This window comes from Urtica dioica, chromosome 1 (assembly GCF_054948205.1).
Source record: "Urtica dioica subsp. dioica isolate 48M chromosome 1, U.dioica_male_clone48M_v1_H2, whole genome shotgun sequence".
In the NCBI taxonomy this organism is placed as follows: domain Eukaryota; kingdom Viridiplantae; phylum Streptophyta; class Magnoliopsida; order Rosales; family Urticaceae; genus Urtica; species Urtica dioica.
The window spans coordinates 6168754-6192500 of record NC_142756.1 but is presented as its reverse complement, the minus strand read 5'-3'; the positions used below and the strand labels follow the sequence as shown (position 1 = coordinate 6192500).

At 35.3% G+C, this 23747-nt stretch overlaps 4 protein-coding genes across 6 annotated transcripts; 1 reads left to right on the top strand and 3 right to left on the bottom strand.

Moving 5' to 3' along the window:
- Positions 1-5563: 5563 nt before the first annotated feature.
- LOC149406780 (transcription repressor MYB6-like) lies at positions 5564-7047 on the bottom strand. The gene is made up of 3 exons (XM_089608671.1): positions 6778-7047; positions 6554-6683; positions 5564-6261 (listed from the first exon to the last, which is right to left on the bottom strand). The coding sequence occupies exons 1-3, from the start codon at positions 6908-6910 to the stop codon at positions 5688-5690; spliced, it is 837 nt and encodes a 278-aa protein (XP_089464797.1). The 5' UTR covers positions 6911-7047; the 3' UTR covers positions 5564-5687.
- Positions 7048-9872: 2825 nt separating this feature from the next.
- Positions 9873-11882, bottom strand: LOC149406779 (UDP-glycosyltransferase 91C1-like). Its single transcript, XM_089608666.1, has 2 exons — positions 10794-11882; positions 9873-10371 (listed from the first exon to the last, which is right to left on the bottom strand). The coding sequence occupies exons 1-2, from the start codon at positions 11749-11751 to the stop codon at positions 9950-9952; spliced, it is 1380 nt and encodes a 459-aa protein (XP_089464792.1). The 5' UTR covers positions 11752-11882; the 3' UTR covers positions 9873-9949.
- Positions 11883-15322: 3440 nt separating this feature from the next.
- AHP2 (Tat-binding protein 1(Tbp-1)-interacting protein (TBPIP)) lies at positions 15323-18447 on the bottom strand. Of its 3 annotated transcripts, none has more exons than XM_089608656.1 (7): positions 18346-18447; positions 18229-18254; positions 17887-18154; positions 17757-17827; positions 17057-17245; positions 16844-16968; positions 15323-15689 (listed from the first exon to the last, which is right to left on the bottom strand). In XM_089608656.1, the coding sequence occupies exons 1-6, from the start codon at positions 18371-18373 to the stop codon at positions 16873-16875; spliced, it is 678 nt and encodes a 225-aa protein (XP_089464782.1). In that variant the 5' UTR covers positions 18374-18447; the 3' UTR covers positions 15323-15689; positions 16844-16872. The 3 variants fall into 3 exon arrangements, with proteins under 3 accessions (XP_089464782.1, XP_089464785.1, XP_089464783.1); XM_089608659.1 differs by lacking the exon at positions 15323-15689 and adding an exon at positions 15710-16104; XM_089608657.1 differs by lacking the exon at positions 15323-15689 and adding an exon at positions 16123-16751.
- Positions 18448-21349: 2902 nt separating this feature from the next.
- On the top strand, positions 21350-23264 carry LOC149406777 (uncharacterized). The gene is made up of 4 exons (XM_089608653.1): positions 21350-21720; positions 21801-21932; positions 22377-22512; positions 22656-23264. Exons 1-4 carry the CDS (start codon positions 21427-21429, stop codon positions 23066-23068), a joined length of 975 nt encoding a protein of 324 aa, XP_089464779.1. The 5' UTR covers positions 21350-21426; the 3' UTR covers positions 23069-23264.
- Positions 23265-23747: the final 483 nt, after the last annotated feature.

Below are 23747 nucleotides of genomic sequence, written 5' to 3'. Positions count from 1 at the left end.
ACGAGTCATATTGCGGCTCTCAGCTCTCACTTAGTGGGTCCCACATTCATATGATTATCATCGTTATCTGTTTGTTTTATATTTTGGTTTCATGTAACGACCGTCAGGTTTTGGGTAAGTCTCAAGTCTTAACGCGCTCCAAATCAACGCAAGACAAATTTGTGGTCAAAATTGCAAGTACGTGAGAATTCATGTGTACAAAATTTTCTTACTACAATTTTCAGTAGAGAGTTCATCAATTTTTTTAGCTTACATTTCATTTCAAGGTCAATAATAATAAATATTTTCGCCAACTTTATTGACAAATGGAACAATAATTGAGCTACGTACATTCTTTAATTCTTAAATCTCGTACTAACTCTGATTATTATTATTTTTTGTATCGTACTAACAGATGAAAAGAAATCAAACGTTTAGTACCAAACTTGCGAATCAGCCGATCGTGTTGACGAGTATAACTGCTAAAGTGAACTCAATTATTACTATTATTAGTATTATCATTACTATTATTAGTATTATCATCATTATTGCCAATCAGCCGATCGTGTTGACGAGTTGCACTGTCTTCATTCGACCCAAAATTGATAAAAAGAAATTAGGCTGGATTGGTCTAAACAGTTTAGAAAAAATTAAATTTGAAAAAACTAAATAAAAGAAAAAATCAGACCGGTCCAAATTAATTAAAACAGTCCGGTACGATTTAGATCATTTAGACTGTTTTAGAACGAACCATTTTTTTTTATAGCAAGATGCATTTTTTTTATCATGGTCATCCTCTTCGCCGTGATCGTGATCGTCAATCATTGATCTCTTGTCGACGAGAGTGTTCGGAGAAGAATACGGGTCAACTGATCCGACCCATCCGAAGTTCTAGGCTATGGATCCTCCGCTTCCACACTGCTCTTGAGTAAAACCAATTCATCAAATCAATCTAGCTTACGTACAAAATTTTTACGTAAAAAAATGTATTATTCAAGAGAAATTGCTTCAAATGCTACCATCTCATAATTTTTCTCACTTTCCATCAAAAATATAATTTGGACAAAAATACTATAATGATTCAATACCCAAGAGTACAAACATCAAACATCTTCCAACCAAGAAGAATAAGACCTTAAAACAATAATGATTCAATACTAAAATCTGATGAACGCACATCGTGTGAGAACTCTCGATGACCGAAAGATAAACCACACAAAAATTTGAGCAATTAATTGGCTCTTTCACAATACCCTCTGAGGTTAATGGATGAACCAACTGGGGAGAAAGACGTTCGAAAATAAGTACCACCAAACGACCGACATAAAGCTCGAACAAAGAACCCGTGAGATGAAAAAATCTCCAGGCCCACAAAACCCACCCGAAAGTAGTGGACAAAACTCCTAAATCAGAAATTAAACTAAGCAAAAACACAACCAAAATCTAAAATTTATAGAAAATAAATCTAACTTACATGACCCAAAGAAACTCCCATCTGCAAAATCCAACCCAACCACCACTTTTCACCTCAATCAGAATCGAGCATAAGCCGAAAGTTGTGGAAAGAGGTCTTTGCTCAACCAGACCAAAGAGCCCTTCACCAAGATGAACAAAAAGCTCGGGATCGACGGGACCGACGAAAAGGTTCGGTTGATCACCAAAGAGGGCACACTTGAGGGTTAAAAATCGGCATTCGCGTCCACACCGTTAAGGGGAAAGCTGGTGTCGGAATACGCCAACCAGAGAGGAGTCTTGGGAAGAAGATATGTCGCTGCCGAGAAAGACGACCACCGAAAAAGGCTTCTAGGCCGAGTACCGAAAGTCAACAACCGCGTCTGGGACTGAGAAGAGTAAAAAACCCAGGTCTTCGAGAGTACCACCAGAAAACGCCCAAAGACGCCGGTGGCCAACGGACGGAGTGAGAGCTTTGCACAACCGCGAACACCTGCAAAAACACCCAGATCAAAACAAATTAACTTTCAAGAAGCTACAAAACTTCGCCGGAGAAGCACGAACAGCGGAGGACTGAAGGGACGGATAATGGGATATGGTGGAGCAGATATAGGGAAAATGAGATTTATTTGGGGCTTATAACACAAGCCCGTTTCGGCTAAAGCCTCCCCCTAGGTTGGAGGCATGCCGCTGGTTAGACTAGAACGGCGGCCGAATTAGACCAAACCATTTTAAACTGGATTGTTTGCAACCAAATCATTTTAGACCTATTTTTATTATACTTTTATTAGCTATTAACTGGTTTGGTATGATTTTGGAGCGTTTTAGACTATTAGATCAGACCGAATAGGACAAAAATATTTTTGATATTTTTTTGTCATATTTCTCGCTCCTATTTATTGTCTAGTCGTATTTAGGCCGTGATTCGAAATTTTAGACCAAATCATACACTTCATAATAAAAATCAGACTGAAACGGATCAAAACGAAATACTAAAAGCAGACTATTGGTCTAAAACCTATGATCCATTCTGGTTTACGGTTTCACCACTTTTTTTTTGTCTTAACTTGAACATGTAATAATATTAGTCGTTAAATTAATAATACTATAGTTTCACTTTCCTGATATAGACGGTTTAACATGCTAACTTCTAAATATTTTAGTAAATGTTTCTTGAAAATATTAAAAAGTGATTTCCCCGACCATTTAAAATACGAGAGAGTATATAGTATATTGTCGCTCTAGATCCTTACATTAAAGGTTTAGCATAATTTTATAGTAAAGTCTAGGTTAAGATAACACACACTCGTCGTATTAGGTAAGATATAAACATGAATTATACAATTTATTTAATATTTTATTAATTGAAGATAATTAATCATTTAGTTATTTGAAATAAAACTTTCATTAGCGATTTTAAGATTAAGAGACCACTAATACCAATAAAGAATATTAGCTAGCAACTAGTGTGCCACGGCGCGTAAAATACTTATTTTATCCATGAATATTAAGCAACTTTAACTTGTTTTCCTTCTCCGATCGTTACATAAAAAATAAAAAAAATTGATTCACCAAAACATTATTACACACACATTCACTCCTATATGGAATCTATTAACACCAAATCCTAGTCAACGCGAAATCATATATGCACGAAATAATAATAGCCTCATCTTTCATTATTATTTCTGGATTGTTAAGCCACGTGTAGCCTTTAGCTGCATCCACGTGTGCAAATTCTCCGGTTTGAAATTTCATATGTGAAAGAAGAGCCCTTGAGAATCTTTACCATTGCTTGTGAAATGACAACAACGCGCATTATATGGTTGTTTCTTAAAGCTACTATTAGATGCACAAACACGACTTCGTGGGTCAAACAAATTTGGGGACATCTAGTATGTATTTTAGATGTCATATATAAAAAAATTGTGGGTCCAATATGAATATTGCATTACAGTCATTGGCAGAAAATTGGCTATATATATATATATATATGAATATGATTGACATTGAAAACAAAATTAAGATATTCTGAAGCCAAACATTAAATACTTGCTCTTGACTATATTAGGTGATTTTGGTGTGTGAGAAACTAATGTGCAAAATATCCGAATTCGTTTGTATATCAGTTATCAGTGTATATTAAATTAGTATTACTATGGTTTGAAATTTACTAGTGATGATCTACGTCTCGTGTGCTCCACCTATTTACTATATGGTTAATAATATTGAATTGTTTAATGATGGTTAAAACTTGAAAAAGAAATTAGCATTTGGTCATACAGTTGAGAGAGACGACCATGAAAAAAAAAATGAATATATATCATTAGCTAAGAGAGACGAGTATAATTTTGAAAAGTTACGTCTATTTTTTGAAAAAAAAAAAAATTTATAAATTTTTTATCCCTACCTTCAATTAAAATTGTAGCCCAATTATACAAATATAAAAAAGTGTCATCCCTCATTTCTCTCGACATTATAAATTATTAACAATTACAATAAATTAAATTTGAATGAAATATTTCCTAAGGAAATTAAAATTATTATTTCAAATTAACCAAAATCAATACAAAATAGTCTCGATTAAACTATTCAATTTTTTATTTATATACAAATCTACAAATAAATACCCCAACTTTTCATTTTTTTCCCCAAATATATACGCTCACTTTTTCATTTTAAATTATGTTATGTAACTTACACCCTTCGTAAAATTTTAAAACTGAAATAAGCGTAACATATTAGAATTATGTAACTTACACCCGTCGTAAAATTTTAAAACTGAAATAATCGTACTACCATATTATATTTTTACTTAAAAAAAAACATATGAAGCAGTATTATAGAGACACGAGAACATATTCTTACTAAAATAAATCAAGCATATCATCCTAGAACCAGATATTTATGGTGAAGTTTAAAAGGCTTGCATATGACGTTTGAGAGCCACCACGTTTGCTCACGGTCAAAGCTTTGGATCGATGAATATACTGTTTCTTTTTTAGACGAGGTTGGAAGAAGAAGATGATCAACATATTTCAATTAGAAAAAATGTGGGCTGTAAAAAAATTGGGAGAATCGAATCGTGGACAGTACTGGCATTCGTGAAGAAGGTTATATAGTGATTTTAGCATAGGAATAATCGTTTAATAACATGTAGTATTTGCTTTCTATTAGTCATCAGATATTTAAAGTAATTTTCATTTGATTTCCAACGGTCTGCCATAAAAAAAAGAATGAGGTCCCTCGAACATGACATGAGAGCCTTTCAAACTCCATTTTATGTAATAAATTTATTTGATATATGAAGTTGTATTTTTTTTCTTTTATTTTATCGACTTTGTGATCATTTCATTTTTAATATTATAGTCGGTCAAACCATAAACGAACAATTATTGAGTAAGGGAATAAATTTACCGGGAAAATAAAATTAAAAGTGAGGGTATTTGTTTATAGTTTATAAGCATTTTCAAAAATATATATTTATTGATAAACTTTTAAAATTTCTATTTGGAACTTAAAAAAATAGCATATTCAAATATTGTTAAATATTAGATTATGTAATAGAATATATCTACCGGGAGTCTCGATTAGTTTTGTATATAAAAAAAAGGGAGTGTTATGCAATTGATCACTTTAGACTCCTTTATCTTAAAATTTAGTAGAATTGTCTCATAATAATTAAGAACATAGCTCAAGGCCTCAAACTAATGCGTCATGATATGTTACACATGAATCGAGCTATTTCTATAATATTTTAAAAAAAAGTAGCCTATAATTTTGAATAAGATTAGCCATTTAATTAGTTGTTATATGGGTTGTTAAAAAAAATTGATGATAAAACCAGTATCATAACTTTGTAATACTGATAAATATAAGTATCGGTTCATTCGGTTGTATCCTTATTCTATTTCTCGGTGATTATACTATTGAAAGCGAGATCAACTACCGGAGAGATTAGCAACATTCTACAATTTTACAGTAGAATAAAAGCGCGTAGTATCGTAAACCAATATCATAATGATGAGAGAGAGATTAAACTCACATAGAAGCAATTTTTTTTTTTTTTAATGGACTCAATCTTAAAGATTGGCTTGTCCAAACTCCAAACTACAAACGCAGATAGTTGAAAGAAAAAAAAGATACGGAAATTTTTTTTTTCCCAGTATTAATTTTATTCGTTTAAATTTTTGTCCTAATAAAAAACATTTAAAGCAATACACAGTAGTAATAAATATAAATATCGGAACCATAATTCACAAAAGCCCGTAAGAGAAGATCTCTTGATCCAGCAAATCCCAGCCGTGAAAATCCAAAGAATCTTCGACCAATTCCACGTCACCGTAACTCCTAACGTCGCTGATTCCCCCGAAATACTCGGGAAACTCCAAATCCGTTATAAACTGATCAAACTCCTCGAAAAAAAGCGGCGAATTGGACGCGGACGAGGACGAGGACGACGAAAACGACGAAGAATACGTTGTCGTTTCGTTGTTCTCAGACGAAACGACAATCTCGTGAGGCTCAATCATGGGGACCTCGTCCGTACAGAAGCTGACGTTGTCGATGAGGTCATCAAGCGTGGGTAGTACGACAGCCACCGCGCTCGTGTTCTCGGTTAGTTCGTCCTTGGATTCGGTGGACGACGTCGTTTCGGCGCTGTCGTTTTCATCGCGAGCCTCTGATTGGTCGGTGACGGTGGTTGTGATTGGCTTGTGGGTGAGAGGATCAATGCCCATTTTCTTGAGCTTCTTTTTGATGTGGGTGTTCCAGTGATTCTTTATTTCATTGTCTGTTCTTCCCGGAAGATGAGACGCAATTTTTGACCACCTGTAAAAAAAAAAATTATAACGTCAATTGCTTTTCTATAGAAAGTGAAAAGATATTAATAATAATAAAAAAAAATTCATGTAGTGACTTTTTCTATCCACCACTAGAAAAGTCCATTTTTTTTTATTTTTTATAATTTATTACCGAAGTACCAAGACTTGATCGTTTCGTTTGCAATGTTTTAACTTTTAACTAAATAAATAATACTTTTTATGACAAAGTGCATGCGTTTGATGAACCGAGATAATAAAAAGTGAAAGAATAATGAACAAAGAAGAATACAAATTATTACCTATTGCCTAGTTTGGCATGAAGATCAATGACTTGTTGCTCTTCAGAATCAGATAAAAGGCCTCTCTTCAAATCCGGCCTCAGATAATTTGTCCACCGAAGCCTGCAACTTTTTCCGCACCTCAATAACCCTGCCCAAGTCAACATCGAAAGTTAGTTTCAGAAATATATATACATATATATATATATATATATATTATGGTTCTTCAACGAAAAATATATTACCAGCTAGCTTTGGAACAGCTCTCCAACAGCATTGGCCGTTGGTGAGAATGAAAGTGATGAGCTTTTTGTCTTCTTCGGCGGTCCACGGTCCTTTCTTCAACCCAACTTTGTCACAGCACGGTTGTCTTCCCATTTTATTGACCACTCTTTATAATATCTCCTTTTAAATTTCTCTCAAGTAAAGATTTACGAGAGAGAGAGAGAGAGAGAGAGAGAGAGAGTTGTGACTTAATGAATAATGAGATTGCGGATAAAGAAAAACACTTGTGCTGAGAGAAAATAGCACTACCCACCAACTTATATATATACACAACTGGTCAGCCTAGTCAGGGAAGTTATTTAGACTTTTCCTTTATTTTTTTAATCTTAAAAAAAAAAACACTATATAATGTATGTCTGGTTTTTTTATTTTTTTTATTTTATTATAAAGTATTGTCTAGTTTTCAGTATCATTTGTTTTCACTTATTTGTTTCTTTAGAAGCTTTTTCTTATGCCTTTTAAATATTTTATTTATGGTTTTAATTTGATTGACACGTGCTGAGAAGCATGGCAACTCGAGCACACGTGCGAGGTCTTCGTCAGAAAGCTCCACCTCATCCACCGTTGCTTGAGTTGGAAGCGTGAGACTCAAAAAATTTCGCACCAAAAATAATGAAACCTCTCGAGAAAGTATGTTGATAATACATATGAATATTCCTTTGGTCCTAATCTTTGTTTAATTAAAAACAGGAGGTAATGATTAAGCGGAAATATTTATCATATATATTTATATATTTGTACTTATCTCTCCCGTTTCCCTCTAATGGGGTTAATGTCACAAATGATATAAACCAATTATAAATTGATGTTATATAGATTGAGCGAGGCTCATCTTAGATACTACGCAAAATTCTTCATTTTGCTTAGTTCTCCTTTACCAAACTGATGTAAGCTTATGAGTAAAAGGAAAATAATATGTATAATATAAATATATATTATGAGGTATATATGTTTGGTAAATATTTACATCATACAAGAAAAGTACAAATTTTTAAACCTTCAATTTTTTCGGCCTTTTCACATTGACCTTTGTATTTTTTTGTTTTAATCTATTAAAATATGACTTTGTTTTTGGTCTTCTTAATTTTAGTCAAAATTTAGATTGATTAAATTGGCCGACGCACACAAGCAAATGTATAAAGATAAGTTTACCCGCCGGTTCAATTTTCTTCATTTTAAACTAAAATATTATTCCTTAATTAAACTAGTGCAGTTGTTTTGGACTCCAAACTTAAAGTTGAGGATCACGTGCATTTTTCGTATGCAAATATTGTAAATAATTGAAGTTAGAGAGACTACAATATGTTAACTTTGTAGTGTTTGTGTTAAAAAAAAATTAAAACGAAATTGAATAACCTGAAAAGTCGAGGTACCACACACGTGTTATAAAGTGTGTGTGTGTGTGTATATATATATATATTAAAACGTATGTAACTTGTGAAAAGACCTTGAATGTTGCTTAAACAATCTCTTGTAGTAAATTATGCTATTTAAATGGAAAAAATATGCATTGCCATTTGCCACTCACAAGTGTTATATCGATGCATGACAACCAAATTCTCCTGTAATAAGTTTTGGTCTATAAACAATATTTGTTAAATGAAATTTGATTAAAAAGTGTTTGATGAAATACTCACTACTACTAGAAAAAGCGCTGTTACTTGATTAAATCGAAAAAAACAAACGAAATCGACGAGTAAAATAGCGCCACGTGATGTGATACATAAAGCGCCGTGGTTAATTATTCATAACGCCTAAATAACAGGATTTATAGCGTTTATGTACTAAACGCCGTGGTAGCTTAAATAACCAAGTGTCCACACATATCACGTCGCTCTCAGGAGAACCATCTAAAGTCCCAGCAAACAAATTACAACGGTGTTTATACAGATGACGCGGTACTACTTATTCGCGCACCTTTTTCATTGTCTATTTTTTTTTTTACTATTTTTTTGCACCCACTATACTAGAGTCAACAAGTACAACTCAAACACTAATAAATGTTCGAGCAAAAAAAAAAAAAAAGGTTAATAAGTGAAATAGCTTGGAGTTATTTGTTAGTTTATTTTGCCTAAATTAACAATATGTTACAACAAATTTCCGGTAAAGACCAAAAGAGCTACTAAATCTATAGGTTTGGGACTAAAATGTAACATAAAAAGTTAAAGGACTAAAATAGCACAATCGCAAAGTTTAAGTACTATTTGCACAAAAAAACTTAGTTTTAATTGAAGTTAACCATTTAACTATTTCGTATAGTTTCTTCTAAAAAAATTAGTTCAGTACATTAATTGTTCAAAAAAATGATGTTAAAATATAATATTATAAAAATTTATGTTCAACATGAGTAAAAGCAGATCAAACTAATGATTTGGAGATAAATTTTAATAAAAAGGGTTACTGGAAAAAAAAAAACAGGAATCAAAATCTAAAAAAAAAAAATTAAAAATTAAGGATGGTATCGCAAACATGCTGAGGACTTTTTTGTAAACATTTGTTGAGATCGAAATTAGAATGGTTTTGTCGGATTACATATACGGTTGATTGGTCTTTCAAAGACTCATTGATCTCTCGTGCCAGATAAGAGCATCTTTAATGGTAAACTAATGTCAAATTAGTTTACCATGTCACATAGGTCATACCAAAATACAACATATTTAAGTTAAATCATCCATAATGATAAGTTAATCTCTCCTCTTGCTTAAGTTTATCCCACTTGTCAATTTCTATTTTTGTTTATTTTTTATTCAATTTCCACTTATTAAAAATATATATCAAGTGGTGTATTGGGTCCCATGTATTTTGCTAAAGCAAGTAGCTCTATAGAGCTAATTTCTCTAGCCAATCACATAGCCGAATTGCCAAATAATGATTAAGCAAATAGCTTAACACTTCTCCTAATTGCAAACAAGTCCTTAAAGTTGTTAACCCAAATATCATTAAAGATACTCTAACTAGTTGTTTATGGAGAATCAGCGCTGATTGAATTGGTTCAAAGCTCATATTTTTATTCAATAAATCAAGTCCATGCTGGGTGAATTAACGATTCTCCAAATGGGAAATAAATTGAAATTTCATTTCTTATTTATTACAAAACACACAAAGCAAACAAATGAAGTCAATTAAGTAACATTACGATACATTATTCACAACAAACTCAGCAACCTTGTCCAAATGCTTGTTTTGAAGCTCAAAGTCGCCGAAGATCTTTTCCATAGCCCTGGCTTTTGATCGGAGCGGCTCTCCTTCCGCGTCGACCACGACCCGCCTGATCGCCGAGGCCAACGAGTCGCTCCCGAACCACCCGGTTTCATCGTCCCTCGGGACCTCGAGCCCGACCCCGCGTGAGCTCAGCAGCCTCGCCACGAGCCCAAGGTCGGAGCTTCCCCCGGGAAAGAGAATCAAAGGCCGCCCGAGCGTGAGCCCTTCCACCACCGAGCTCCACCCGCAATGCGTTAGAAACCCCCCCACCGCCGGGTGGGCCAGGATCTCAACCTGCGGGGCCCAACCCTTCCACACCAAGCCCTGCCCCGAGATCCGCGACTCAATCACGTCTAGAGGTGGGCAAAACGATTAACTTGTTAAACCTTTAGTTTAATTTGAACGCCTAACCATGAAGCCGTTTTTGATATTTTTATTTTCTTGGCGATTGGTTAATCATGAAATAACCGATAAAAATTACCAATTTGGTTAATTTTGACAACAAAAAAATGGTTAAAATGAACTGATTGGTTAATTTTAAGAAAAATCTCACGGATTAAGCCAACTTTTGAATATGTTTAAAATTTAACCACATTTGGTGACGTGTCATTGATCAGATAGTATTTTACGTGATATTGTCCTTAATATTTTTATATTTTAAATTTGATAAATGACTAATTTACCTAAATATCCGAAACGTTGGCCAGTTCCTTAAAATTAAGTTTGAAATTGGCTAAATAGCTAAATCACTAGATCGAACTGTCAAAATCATCACCTCTAATTATGTCCGAACCCGAGTCGCGCTCGTTGACCACCCACAGGAAGGGCAGCCCGGTCTTTTCCACTCCCTCGGCGAGCTCCCGGGTGGACTCCAAACTCAGGCTCAGCTCGGTCCCGAGGGCGATGTACACGACCGAGCCGGGCTCTTTAACGTCGAGCCACGCTATGAGCTGTGATCTCATCGGCTGCGAGCCGTGGGACTCGAGCCTCGGAGGTGGCAGGACCCCGACGGGGAGGACCGGCTTCCCGTAGAGAGCTTCGAGGCGGGCCAGCGAGTTGGGCTCGAACTCGGGGCAGGTCTTGACGAGCACAGCTTCCACGTCAAGGATTGCCTTCGCGAACCGATGGAAGTCGGAGATCTCGTCGTCCGTGGAGCCCCACTGGCTGGCTATCTCGTACGGCTTGTACGCCACGGCGTCGTTTCCGCCGCCCATCCACGGCGGAGCGACCGTGAAGTCCTCCGGCTTGACCCGGCTTCCGGACAGAAGTTCCGCCGGAGAGCCGGCGAAGAGCAGCGTGGTGGCGTTGAATATGGAGAAGAAGATCGAGCGGACGCCGATCGGAGCGGTGACCCGGCGAAGCCAGTGGCACGAGAAGTCGTGGATGATCAGGCTCACGTCGCCGGAGCCGAGGACTCCGGCGAGGCCGGGCTCGAGGGCGTCGAAGGCTCTCTTGAGGAACGGGACTTTGTGGATCGGAAGCTCCGCCGTGGATTCGGCGCCTTCCGGGAGCCCGTCGACTTGGGGGAGAGAGATCGGGACGAGGGTCAAGAGGTGGGAGAGTTTGACTGGGATTTTGTCGGAGACTCGTCCGAGGTTTTTGGGGGTCGAGATGAAGGAAATTCGGTGACCCTTTTCGGCTAAGAATTTGGAGAGCTGAAAAAACGGCATGACGTGGCCGTACGCTAGCCATGGGAACATGGCTATGTGAAGCTTCTTCGAGCTTGAATCCATTGTTGAGTCAGTGTGCTTTGTTTCGCTCGTAATTGCCGTTAGAATTTCTTTCACATCAAAATGAAATCCAGATCTTCTTTATCTTTTTTGTATAATTTTAAGTTTTAAAAATTATTTCTATGATTTTGTTAAGATTCTTTTTAGCTTTCCTTGCTATATTTAAATCGTTTATTTTTGTTCACAACTTCTCCCACTACCAGTATATGATTTTAGGAAAGAAAAAAAAAAGTAAATTATGAAAAAAGTGAAAAGAAATAGTATTACGGGATCGCGAACTTGCGAGTTTGGCCGCGGCACAACTCATCCGTGCGGTGCTATCACTCAAAAGTCAAAAGAGTCAAAGCCAACCAATTTTTTTGCCAACGTGAAAATAGATTTGTGGTGTATATATTTTTGGGTCAAATTAGTGCACTGCGAAAAGTACTCAACGAGCGCTTGCATGATATGCGGACAAAATATGAGATAGCTTTCAAACCTAGTGAAGTGCAACTCTAGCAATGTAACTTCAACGAAATCACCAATAAAATTATAAACTTAAGACTTTAAAGTGAAAATTTTGACCAATACCCAATTCCGTGTTACAAAATATTCTTATGCAAATATATGTGTCGCTCAAATAGTAAAGTATAAGACAGAGGAATTAAGTTATACCTCTAACTCTACTATGCATACAAATTATATGTAGAGATTGCTCCTACGTAGTTTAACTTTAACTACACTTTGTGCTCCACGTATGCATGTAATTTTGAATCTATCTACCAGATATAAATTAATCACTAATCTAGTTTAGCGTTTTACCCAAACTTAATATTTAATACCGAAATATAAATGAAGAAGGCTAAAGATTTGGTGAGTGTTTATAAATCATCAATGAAATTATTGCTTCCAATCAATTAAGAAAATGTATATTTCTTTTATTTATTCAACTACTCAATAAAATATTACAATAATCTACTCGTGGACAATATTTCTTAATAATTCAGTATGGGGTGCTTGCTTGGATAGTTTGACACTTTGACCAATACAAACCGTGATGCAGGTCTCTTTTTGTCTCCCCCTTTCACAAGGAACAGTAGTAAAAAAAAAAGGTTAATATTCAAAATACCGTGATGCCCCTTATTCAAAGGTTAAGCCTCTGCGAGAGCGACCTCATTTGGCTTTTATTCTCATAATTTTGGGGTTCGGGACTCGACTTGGTCTTTGGAGGATAATTTATCAAGGGTGGCTCCCAAAAGAACTACATTTTTTTTTTCATTCATACATTTCATATATTTGATTACACGGAACATTTAAGCTAAGATTACATAAAAAAAAATCTTGTAAAGATTAAATAATTGAGACAAATTACTGTCTCGGGAAATTAAACGCATATACTCACGCCGGAAGAGACTTCATAAACAAGAGGTAGTGGCACTCGAGACAAATGTTTGAGGGTAGATCAGAACTACATTTCTTGTTAGGAGGCTAGTTTCGTTTGGTTCTCGGTTGACAAGTCCATTTCCTTATATGATGTAACAAAGGGTGTTTTCATCCTTTTTTTTTTTTTTTTTTTTTTTTTTAATCTTCATTCTTGTTGTTTATGCGCAAAAAAATGTTATTCTTTCATCTTTTCTTTGACAGCTTCAACATGTTGACAAGAAACTAATATTTCACATTTCTGTCTCAGAAGTAGGACTTGTGTAAACATATTTTAATTTAACACTATGGTTCTAACACAATTTATGTAATAAATGAAAAATAAAATTAAACATTGATTTTAGAAGTCCAATGAAACTCATTTATAACTTCTTCTAGGTTCATCTTTAATTTTTATTCCTTAAATTTTATTATTTATTTTTACCACTCTAATTTCGAATTGCATATCCCTGTTAATTACTAAAACCTTGAATTGAATTGCATCCTAAAACAAATATAGATCACAAATATCTTCTAAACATGATTTGGGTTGAGCTCTGATCATCTAACACTTTACGCTACGGAGTGGAAAAATCGATGATAACGTATGCTTGAACTGTTCTAAGCTAACACACAATAAAAAATAAAATAAAAAACAAGATTGAAACTGTATGGAATCGAATTAACTTCAACGATTTTCGGCCAGTTGGCAGATAATAACATCGTAACACAGGCCATAAGACATATTCAATGTGGATTATAATGAATAATCTAGTACCTGTCACGCCATGCACACGCATATATAAAATAAAACAAAGGAAAATATAAACCATATTGTAATCGGTAATTAAATTACCAGTTCAATGTTCTACGTGAATTGTACTTTGATTATTCTGAAAGCGGTAAATAAAAAAACAGATCAAAACAAATGTATAGCTGTTCCAGCTTGGTCTTATACGCGTAATGAAACCTTGGATTCACTATACCTATGAAACATTCTAGCATGAATAAATAAATAAATATGATATGCAGGAAATTTCGTGGAACACATCAGTATATAAGTGATGTACGTCATGTAACTAATTAGCTCCATGCAAAAGAATGAAAAAGAAAAGTCAAATATCTTTTTATGATATTATAAAAGTATTCGACGTACGTTCATGTGTGTTGACCTTGAAAAATCTGGTGTTCAAAACCTTATCTACAAAATAAATGCATGTGCTATCTCTCAGACTAGCTATAGCTTGTGAATAATATATTATGATTGACGAATTATATGAGTAATAATGCTTAACTTAAAAAACAAAATACACAAACCGAAGACAAGACTTGGTTTGAATTAGCTAAAATTACGAATACTATAAACTAATGAATTATGAATGCTTAACTAAAACATAAAAGAAACAAACCGAAGACAAGACTTGCTTTGTTTGAATTAGCTAAAATTATGAATACTACAAATCACGGCGCGAAGGAGATTCGCTGTCAAATCTACTTTTTTTTTATTATTTTAATTTTTTTTTTTTTTTTTTTTTTTATAATTCAGAAGCATATAATATTAACAAAATATTATTGCAATAATAGTTATACCGTATCAACCATGATATACATTCACGTTATTTAATTTGACTGATTTTTTTTCTTCGAAGGAACCAACACTGTTAATAACAAAAGAGAGAAAAAAAATACTCATTGTGCCTAAAATAAATGCTTTGGTTTTATTGCGACAAAATTGTTGCAACTTTGTTTGAAAAAACTAATTGAAACTATAAAGTAAACAGTGAGAAAATAAAAACCCTAATTGAAACTGTAAACAATAAAAAATTAAGTTGCAAACAATAAGGGGAATATTGTAAAAATAGGTATTTGTAAAAAAAAAAAGCTAATTAAGTATTTGAGTAATTAAGTTTAAAATAAATTATGGGAGGTGTAATTTTTTTTTTTGGTTCACAAGTGTGGTTCAAAGTTCAAACTCTATGGATTGTGAAAAATTAGTCATAGCTTTAGATCTTGGCACCAATAATCTCCCTGGACTTTAAAAGTATGACACCCCTGGCTCTTTTAGCTACCTTCTGTCAATTGTGTGGTGAACTTTTTTCTTTGAGATAGAATGATAAATAACCAACAAACCATTTACAGATAAAACAAAATACTAACATTTAAAGGGCAATAGAGATGAGTAAGAGTGTACTGGCTTACGGATATTTCTGAAAATGTATTACACAAAAATGTCATCCATAATCACACGTAAGAATTAGATTGCAAAAGTTATCCGACGTGAATGGTTAAAGGATAATAATTTATGGACTATCTGCATTAAAAATAACCATATCTGAACTGAAAACTCTTTGATAAAAGATAGCAATTGATCTTACATGTTTACTAGCAATATAATGTTAGTACATTGGCTTTGTCTTTAAACTTAAGTTAGCATGATGTCCCATACAATTTATTCCAACCTGATCCGAGCGGATTTAATATCCCTCGATAACCTGCTCATAAGACAAAAGCCCAAAATCCCATAGCTTGCGCTTAAATCCCAGCTATGATCAACCATGCAAATGCAAGCAATGAGAAGGGTTAAATCAAGAGATCAAATGTTTGGGAGAAGAGAAAACTTGCTATTAATTGAGAAAGCTTATAAAAAAACGGGATTTTTGGTTATCTCTAAAATGAGATACCCATCTGGTAGCGAGCCACCTATTCTGATCGTTTAACATGTCCTCTAAACTTTGTACAATTAGTCCAGAATGCTATAAAAAGATAATTCTCTTATGTTCAAGATGCGTCTATAATGCTCTGGAGACGTGTTTTGAACATTCTAAGTTATTTATCATACCATCTAGAATAGTCTAGGATTTTCTGAAACTTGCTGGTTGATTTCGGATATTCTGGATTTTTCAAGAAACTTTTACATCGGAATGACCACAGCGCGGCCACGTCAGATCCAACTCAGCACTGAATATCGCCAAGATGGAAGTTGGTTACAGCTAGTGGTTGTACTTGGTTTGATGTAAGTCAGCTTAGATTAAAAAATTTAAAGACAATAATCGAAGCTCAATATAATTTACTGTAGAAAAATTACGACAACCTCGAACTATTTCTTCTCTGTTTAGCAGCAGGTTCATCATTTGTGCTCTTATGTGAAAGCATGGTGTTTTCTATGAGGTCTTGAGTTTCATCCCCTAAGTGCTAAAACATTAAGCAATATACAAAAGCTGTATAAAACTTGGACAAAAGAAACCCCCCGCGTGTGTCCATTTAGAAACCAAATGGATTGCATTATGATTCAAGAGGGTGCAAGCTTGTAGACTGATGGAGATTCATTTAGCAGAATTGCTAATCTTACGACTAATTTATATTTTTCTTCATTATAAGAGACAACAAAATTTATTAATGAAAAACGAAACTTAGCTAGTTTAGGTGGCAATTACAGAAGTCGAGTAATCCTAGGATTAAATCAGAATCTATATAGCAGATTCAACAAATTTTTTTAATCTTCTTATAAGCGCGTTTTCTTTCCAACAGTCCTATACTAAAGCTAACAGTTTTTTTTTTCTTCTTCAGATGTTGAGAGCTTCAAGTTGTGCTCTGTACTTTGTGTACTGACCAGATAACAACATTTAAAGGTTAGAATTTCTTGAGAGTAATTCCGGGTCTATTTCTATCGCTCGATCCTCTATAAACTCAAACTTACCAGTGCACGGAGGAAACGAAGTTCATCAATCAGCGCCTCGGCCGCTTATTGCCTCGCTGAAGAAGCTCGCTCACCGACTGCAAACTCACATCGACGTCTTCATCGTACTCGAATCCAAGCTCTTCCTGTTAAAATCCAACCAAAAATAAAAATAAAAAATAAAAAATCAAGCAAAAAAATCACACGCGGGTTATATTCCCCGACCAACCAGACCTTGAACTGTTTGAGGTCTTTCGGGGAGTTCTCGGTGATGGCGTCCCAGAGGTCCTTGAACATCCTTTTGCGCTTCCTCCACTGAGAGACCTTCTCGGCGAAGGTCCGGCCCACTGCTTCTCGCTCCTCCGGGTTCACCAGCGCCACTCCGCCCCTCACCTTCTCCAGCCTCTCCTCCATCTCTTTCACCTGTGCAATACTCCGACCCGTTAGAGCTTGTGACCCGAAGAATGATATTTTCACAACTAAGGGTATGTTTTGAAACTTGGGAAAACAAAAATGAGAGTTATTTGTAATTTGCTTGTGTGTTTCTGTTGTTTGGATTCAGGAAAATTTGACAGAAATTTTGAGAAATACTGTGTAACTAAAGCTGGAATTTCATTTTCCCTTGGAAAAACGATTGGAAAAAATGAGAAACCAAGTAAATTTGCACATACGAAGACCGTGCGAGCGTGTCCATCTCCTCTTTACCTATAAATTTTCTTCGACTTCCAAAACAGAGATGAAGAATTTTGATTTTCCTTTTTAACATTTTCTTTCAAATTGTCATATCTCATAAAAATCCAGGTTCCAAACAATCAGACCTTTTTCTTGTTTGTACATACTTTATTTTTTGTTTTTCCGTTGATTTTAAAACAGAACCACCAATTGGCAAACACACACACACACACACACACTCACAAAACGAAAACCCCCAAACCTGAGCTCTGAGCACGGATTCCTTTTCCCGGATCTGGCTGAGCGTCAAGTTGGACTGTAAAGCCTTAATCTCTGCACAGACAGACACAGTCAGTGATAGATTACAGGTTAGGGTTTCGGCTGAACCGTACCGGATTCGAGCTCGGCGAGGGACTTCTTCTGGTCGGCGAGGCGTCGCTGGAGAGAGGCGTTGGAGTCTTTCATGTCGGAGAGCTCTTGCGGAGTAGAGATGTGGAAAGAGTCCTGGCGAGCGAGGTAAATCTTCTGCTTTCCGTACTCTTTGAACGATATTCGGTTTCCGTCGGCGAGGCTGTCCAGCGACTTCTGCACCGCCGCCTTCTTCAGGTTGAACTTCTGCAGCGCGTCCGCCACGTTTTGCGAGTTCAGAGGCCGGTTTTGCTGCTTCACTCCCATTCGTTAATGGCAATTGATAAAACAATTGTGGTGAAGATGAATGAATGAAAGTGGTTTACCTCGTTGACGTAGTTGAGGACGATCGCTGTAAGACACGGAAGAATGAAGAGATTCGCAATCAGGGAAGCAGAATGAGAGTGGGAATCGGAGAATCGGAGAAGAGCGAGTTCGTTTACCTTCGGCGCTGTCGGGTTTGGGAGCCATGGCGTCACACTCACACACAAATGGCGGGACTCTCTGAAAATGAGCGAAATCGAATGGATGAATAAATGGACTATTGGCGCATTTTGGTACTCCTTTGTATTTAGTATCTTTTATTTTTTTGGATAAATTACATAAATACCCCCTGAACTTTTGACCATTTAACAACGTGGTCCCTATTTTTATTTTTCTTACAGCGTCGCCCTTGAACTTTGACAATCTTACAAACTTAGTCCTTCCGTCAAATTTTGGGAGTATATTCCGTCTATTTTAACTTGTATAATAACTTGAATATTTAAAATTACCTATATATCTTTTATTTAATTATTTTATATTTAAAATTAATAAATTAAAATTTTCATTTTGTTTGTTGTCTTTTTTTAATACTTTTTTTTATACATTTCCATTATACTTTTTTTTTTCACGATAATAGAAAATTAATAATAAATAATAATTCATTTTTACAATTCATTTTTATTAAAAATTCATAATTAACATAATTATTTTTTATATTATAAATAATAATTTTTAATAATATTAAATCATTATAAAATCAATATTTTTTGTTATTTTACAATTTTGTCCCTGTTTAAATAGTCACATGCCAATCACATGGGAAAAAATGGATGGATTGTTGAGAAAAATAGACGGAATGACTAAGTTTGTAAGATTGTCAAAGTTCAAGGGCGACGCTGTAAGAAAAATAAAAGTAGGGACCACGTTGTTAAATGATCAAAAGTTTAGGGGGCATTTATGTAATTTATCCTTATTTTTTTTAAAAGGTACTCGATTTTAACCCTTATTTTTAGGAGTATTCAATTTTTTTTTTTTTTTTTTTTTACATGTTAATCATAAAGTTAGGGACTAATTTTTTAGCCCAAAATAAACTATAAAATTTTAATGTCACTAACATTTGAAAACGTTTTGTAAAATAACCACATAGTTTAAATTGACACATATATTTTAGAGATTTGTAAGTAACTAGGCCACTTTAAACATATGATTTTGGATCTAGCTTATGTTTGATAATTTTTAGGGATATAGCCAAATGGCTTATGTGGCAATAATTAAGGTCTGATTTGCCCTTATTTATTAACAAATTCGTCCATTTCTCTTTCCTATTTTTTTTTCAAATAATTTTTTTTGCATCAAAACTTCAAAAATTCGTATCTTTCTCATACGAACTCGAAATTGAGTGATTTCAGATCCTACAAATTCGTGGCGTCGAGATCTTCAAAAATAGACCCATTGTGTTTGATGAAAAACTATGTTTAATGCATCATAGTTACGTTTCCATTTATTTTTTTGATAATTTCAAAAATTTCCAGTTATTTTCATATTTAATGTAGTAACATGATTTTTCTACATCTATGGTATTAAACATGATTTTTCATCAAACACAATGGATCTATTTTTGAAGATCTCGGCGTCACGAATCCGTAGGATTTGGAATCACTCAATTTCGAGTTCATATGAGATAGATATGGTTTTTTTAAGTTTTTATGTAAAAAAAAAATGTAGGAAAAAAAATAGGAGAGATAAAGTGACGAATTTGTCAATAAAGAAAGATAAATCATACCTTAATTATTGTCACATAAGTCTCTTGGCTATTTCCCTAAAAATTGTGAAACATAGGCTAAAAACAAATTTTATAGTTTCATTTTGGCTATTTCGCTACACTGCCCTATATTTTACTTAATACCCTTAAATTAATCTCACTTTAATGAACTAAATATAATCGTAAATAATTTTAAAATTTTGCAATTAATAAATGTAAGAAATTAGCATTATACGTGGAATAAAAAACTTATTGTTTGGAATCCTATCATTATTATGTTTTGTTTTCTTTCCAAATTAATAAGAAGTAGTTACACTTATTCATAAGTATTTAGTCTATTCCGTTTTAACCGTGAAAAAAATTGAGCAGTAATTAGAAGCACTTTCGAAGGTCGCAGGTCTGTTTCCAAATATTTTCAAATATTTCCAGCTAATTCCAAATATTTCCCAAAATACAATAGTACACACTTAAGAAAAAAAAAAACAAAGAAAAAGAAACCCTAGCTTTTTCTCCACAGATATCTACGAAAAACACTGATGGAGACTTCCACGACGACCAAAAGGCGACGACAAACTCGATTCCCACACCAAAAGAAAGCGGCGACAATAATTATTTGGAGTCGAAAGGTTGTTCACGTCATTTGTTGTCTTAGCGGCGATGGAAGGCAATTGGTCGAGTTGTTCCTTCGTCAAGAACAATGGCTTTGAGAGGTCGTGGTCGAATGATTGCTTCATCGCAGCTAGGGTTCAAGATCTCTTGAGTTTCTTTGTTTTTCTTTTTCTTTCCGAGTATAAATATTGATTTTTTTTCTTTGTTCCATGATTTTTTAAGAAAGAAAATAGTTTATTTTGATATCTGAGAGAGAGAGTCGATACTGCTTGCTAAAAATAATGAGTAAAAAATAATTAATACTTATATGTGCACAAATTGGATTATTATCTGTATTTGGCGTTAACGTTAGTGTTAATAGTAAAAATTTTTTCTATCTAGGTCATTTATGTTCGTTGTTTTAAGAAGTTCTATTGTTGTATTTGCGGGTGTTATACTCATTATCTATTAGATTGGCTTCGAGCTCATTCCTAAAAAAAATCAAAAAAATTAGGTAACTACCCAACTAAAACATATGAGATTGCGATATACCTAATGTTTCGTGAATTTTAAGTAAATAATCACAAAAATAATGTGACATTTCTGGTTTCTCCTTTCATTGAAATAAATTGGTAGAGTATTTACGTCAATTTACGCATGTAAATACATGGACGTGACTATTTAACTTAGATTTACGAAATGTTGGTTATATAACACTGTGAACTATAAATATGACTATACCAAAAAAAAATTATAAATAAGAATGTCAAATATTAACAGTATGTTTGAAAATTGAAATTACACTCCTTGAAAAAGGACTATTTTGTGAAATTGGTTCTGTGGACTAAAAAAAAAAGTGAAATGACTAAAACCTCTCTAGGGGTGGATGAGAAGAGAGAGAAGATGAAGGATGAGTCGTGTTTTGGGCATGGCGGTATCGACATTGCTTGGATCTCCTCAAACCCTTCTTCACTGCTCATCTCCGCGCGTGACCACCACCACGCCATACTATCCCCGTCGTTCACTCACAGTCACACTCCCAACCAATAAACCACTTCTTCAGACCGCAAAGCGTCGTCGTCTTCGCGCTTACGAGCCCAACAACAACGCACCAAGTCCAACAGTCTCAAAAGCCCTTCAAGCCTCTCTCTGGCTCTCCGAGGCTGCTTACGTGTCATGGCTTTTTGTCCTCCCATTCGCACCGGTGAGTGCGTGTGCGCGTGACGCAATTATGAGGAAAACAAGCATTGATTTGACTCGAGTGATCTGTTGTTTGTGCGGCAGGGCGATCCGGTGTGGGCGATCAGTGCCGATACGGTGGACTCGCTTCTCCGACTGTCCCTCAACTTCTTCCTCGTCTTGCCTCTCCTTAATGCCGTTGGAGTTCACGTCGTCGAAGCCCCGGTCGTTCACCCGGTAACGCCTCTCTTCGCAGAGCTGAGTCAAGAAATTCAATTTAGGGGATTAGAATGCAAAAGCTTTAGTTTTGATAGGGGTGTAAAAGTCAAATATAAAATTTTAAATTTCTAAAAATAATTTTCGAACTCTAGCGGAAATGAAACTAGTACTTAGAATATTTAGTATAGTTTGTGATTTTCAAGAAATTTTAGGAGTACTAAAAATATTAAACACGGACATCATTTTACAAAAAAAAAAAAAATGTGTATGAAATGATCTCTAAATAGTTATCCTCCCATAAAATTATAGTCTAAATTCACATATTTCACATAATGCCTCTTATCTTAAGTTTGAGTTATTTTCTTGATTATTAAATAATTAAGCTAAAATTTAGGTCCAAACATGTCATATGTCCACTTCTCCCGCTATTTTATTTTTACTTGCTGCTCAAGTAATCGTCAGATGAGCGAAGCGCTGTTTAACTTTGTGATCGGTTGGACGTTCATGTTCGCTCCGCTACTCTTCACTGACCGCCGCCGAGACCGCTTCCAATACTCCCTCGACGCCTTGTGGGCCATCCAAATGTTCCTCACCAACAGTAACACTTCTCTTCACCATCTACACATATGCATATACATATATCTACACATATATATATATATATATATATATATATATATATAGAGAGAGAGAGAGAGAGAGAGAGAGGGTTTAGTCTAATTGTGCTTTTTGGACGAGCAGCGTTCCTGATCCCTTACATGGCGATCCGGCTGAACGAGCCCCGCCCCGAGCGGGCCCCACAGAGATCCCGTTTGCAGACCCTCGTGACTTCCAAGGCTAAAGTCGTGGGTCTCGTCGGAGCCGGGGTTTGCCTCGTGTCTCTGCTCTGGGGAATCTTTGGCCGGCCCGACCCGAGTTTCGGTGGGGTTTCGGAGAGGTGGGACTTTTTGGTCGGTTACGTCGGCTCGGAGAGGTTCGCCTATGCCTTCATTTGGGACATATTTTTCTACTCGGTTTTCCAGCCTTGGCTGATACGCGACAACATTCGAAACGTCGATGTAACCAAAGCCGAATTGGTGAGTGGTCTTGGATTCGTCCCCGTGATCGGACTCTGTGCCTACCTCGTCTGTTTAAATCGCGACGATCAATTCTAGCTACAAACTTTACTGTTGCACATGACAATTTCTTTCGTAAATGTACTGGTGCGTTTACGGTGGTTATTAATTGAAGATTGAAAAGCAATGAAGCAGCTATAGACAGTAGTGCTATTACAGCTTCGTAGCCGTTTCTTCGTGAATCTGTGAAAGCTAAAAACTTTCATCGGGTATCCAGCGACTTATTTCTTTGTGATCGGCTTAGTTTTCTCATCCATGGCATTGGTCAAGATCATACAAACTGGAGTTGAGAAGTTTCATTCTCTATTGATAGCGTGTCAGTGTCAAGTGGTTGATTTGAATTGTCTCAACTAGTACATAATTAGCACATAATGGTTAAAAAAAACATTGAAGAATGTAATGTCTATTTCCCAAAATAGTTATACTAAGCACAAGCAGAAGTGCCTAAGCAATGAGCAAAACTACTAGGCTTGACCAAGTTTTCCGGTTTGTGTATATTTTATGAGTGTATTGGTCTCACCCAAGCTTTAAGATCTAGTCTGTTTTCCACGGTATCTCATCGCTCATCTCTTCCTTTATTTTATTTTATTGTGTATTGATCATTAAAATCGGTGTCGATATTTTAAGTAACTATGCAATGCCCGTCGATAGCATACCTCAATAAAATCGAAAGTATCGATATCGGTAACGGTATTTAATCCTTGGTCACAACTGCAGT